The sequence below is a fragment of the Nicrophorus vespilloides genome, unplaced genomic scaffold (genome assembly GCF_001412225.1).
Source record: "Nicrophorus vespilloides isolate i.1.1-1 unplaced genomic scaffold, Nicve_v1.0, whole genome shotgun sequence".
Lineage (NCBI taxonomy): Eukaryota > Metazoa > Arthropoda > Insecta > Coleoptera > Silphidae > Nicrophorus > Nicrophorus vespilloides.
In genome coordinates this window covers 13,008-15,332 of record NW_017097309.1, presented here as the reverse complement: position 1 = coordinate 15,332, position 2,325 = coordinate 13,008, and the positions used below count along the sequence as shown (strand labels likewise).

Genomic DNA, 2,325 nt, shown 5'->3' with positions numbered 1-2,325 from the left:
TTTTAGTATGTATACATGAAGAATACACAAAGAATATTCGAAGAAAAAAGTAAAAAAAGGACCTTAAATTAGTGAACTTTTAAAAGTTAAATTATTTTTTGTTGTATTGTCTATGTGCAAATTTTTGATTTATGAAACTTGGACAAATATAAGTTTTTTGCAATAACTAAAGTTAAAATCTAATTTTCTTTGAAGATCGACTTCAGATAATGATTTTATTAAATACTCTGATCAAATATTGGAATGATTTTGCGAAGAATCCAAATATTATCTTCATGTTAATAATTGAAAAAAAATTACCGATTTTTTTTCAATAATCATTAAGATTGATGTGAAATTTAAAATAAAAATGCGAATAGGTTCGTTCATAATTTGTTTGTTTATCATAATAATATTGTTAATAAAGTTACAGATTTATTGTTGGAAGTAAGGTTTGTAGTAGCATTCGCTCAGAGGCAAACGGCTGAGTTCGGATCTGATCAGTTGTTGGGCAATGAACGTCGGTTCTTCGTATATCAATAAATCCGATCCGCAGACCGTTGGAATCTCGGGTAGAGGTGGTGTACGTATATAACTTGAATATGGAGGTGGTCGATAATCTTCATCATCTACTCTAGGACCTACAGGTGGTGGTATAGGTCTGCACTTTTGTATCGGCCACTCGCCAAGTTGAGGTCTGACCGATTGTTGCGCTCGGAACGTTGGCACATCGTAATATCTACTATCAGTTCCGCATATCTTCCTAGTGACCTCCCTGGTGGAGCATGGATAACCACCGTTTCTCTTCCTCAGACTCGGATTCCTTTTAACGGCAATGTCGAAGAAGCATTTGTTATTGTAGGTGATTCCATCCGAGCCGCAGAAAGCAGAGCTTTTGTCTTCTGCATCGCACACGATTTCATCCCAATCAGAGTACTCACACGTTCCGTGAAACTTAATTGTTAACGTACTGTCCTCTTCAACCAAAGCATGATTGAAAAGACATTCGTTATCATAAGTCTTTCCGTTTGAGGCGCAAATCGGTTGGTAAATTGCCGGACAAATTGGACTGGATTGAATTGGGGCGCAGATTGCAGCGACCAAAGCTACGATCAAAACGAACATCATTTTGATTGTGACCGTTTCACAATTTCAACCATCATTTTATACTGATTCTTCCTTCTAAAATTAACTCACATCATCGTATTTACTCAAGAAGACAATACGGGTATTGTTGCACTAATCTTTTGAATTGTTCTCTATAACAATCACTTTTACGTAACAAAAGAATCAAATTTTTATTTTTTATTAAAAAATATATGTAACTGTCGCAATTATAACAATAATTTTGTGCGTTGTCATAAAAGAAACGTTACTACTTTGATCAACCGCCATTTATTTTCTGTTGAGGTTATGTGACTTTTCATTGATCAAATGTATAAAGTAAAACTTAAAATTTCATCTCAAAATACTTTTAGTATAAAAATCCATCTTATAGCAAGAAAAAAAATGAAAATCAAACTTTGTTCTGTAATTACTAATAGAAACAACTAAAAATCAATATTCAAGTTTTTTTCATGAAAAACTGATCAAATTTTATTGATCAAATGTATAAAGTAAAACTTAAAATTTCATCTCAAAATACTTGTAGTATAAAAATCCATCTTGTAGCAAGAAAAAAAAAATGAAAATCAAACTTTGTTCTGTAATTACCAATAGAAACAACTAAAAATCAATATTCAAGTTTTTTTCATGAAAAACTGATCAAATTTGATTGATCAAATGTTTAAAGTAAAACTTAAAATTTCATCTCAAAATACTTTTAGTATAAAAATCCATCTTGCAGCAAGAAAAAAAATGAAAATCAAACTTTGTTCTGTAATTACCAATAGAAACAACTAAAAATCAATATTCAAGTTTTTTTCATGAAAAACTGATCAAATTTCATTGATCACATGTGTATAAAGTAAAACTTAAAATTTCATCTCAAAATACTTTTAGTATAAAAATACATCTTGTAGCAAGAAAAAAAAAATGAAAATCAAACTTTGTTCTGTAATTACCAACAGAAACAACTAAAAATCAATATTCAAGTTTTTTTCATGAAAAACTGATCAAATTTCATTGATCACATGTGTATAAAGTAAAACTTAAAATTTCATCTCAAAATACTTTTAGTATAAAAATCCATCTTGTAGCAAGAAAAATAAATGAAAATCAAACTTTGTTCTGTAATTACCAATAGAAACAACTAAAAATCAATATTCAAGTTTTTTTTTTCATGAAAAACTGATCAAATTTCATTGATCAAATGTATAAAGTAAAACTTAAAATTTCATCTCGAAA

At 29.5% G+C, this 2,325-nt stretch overlaps 1 protein-coding gene across 1 annotated transcript; it reads right to left on the bottom strand.

The window, feature by feature from the left end:
• Window positions 1-360: 360 nt before the first annotated feature.
• LOC108559727 (ovoinhibitor-like) lies at window positions 361-1,107 on the bottom strand. Its single transcript, XM_017917072.1, has one exon. The coding sequence runs from the start codon at window positions 1,105-1,107 to the stop codon at window positions 415-417; it is 693 nt and encodes a 230-aa protein (XP_017772561.1). The 3' UTR covers window positions 361-414.
• Window positions 1,108-2,325: the final 1,218 nt, after the last annotated feature.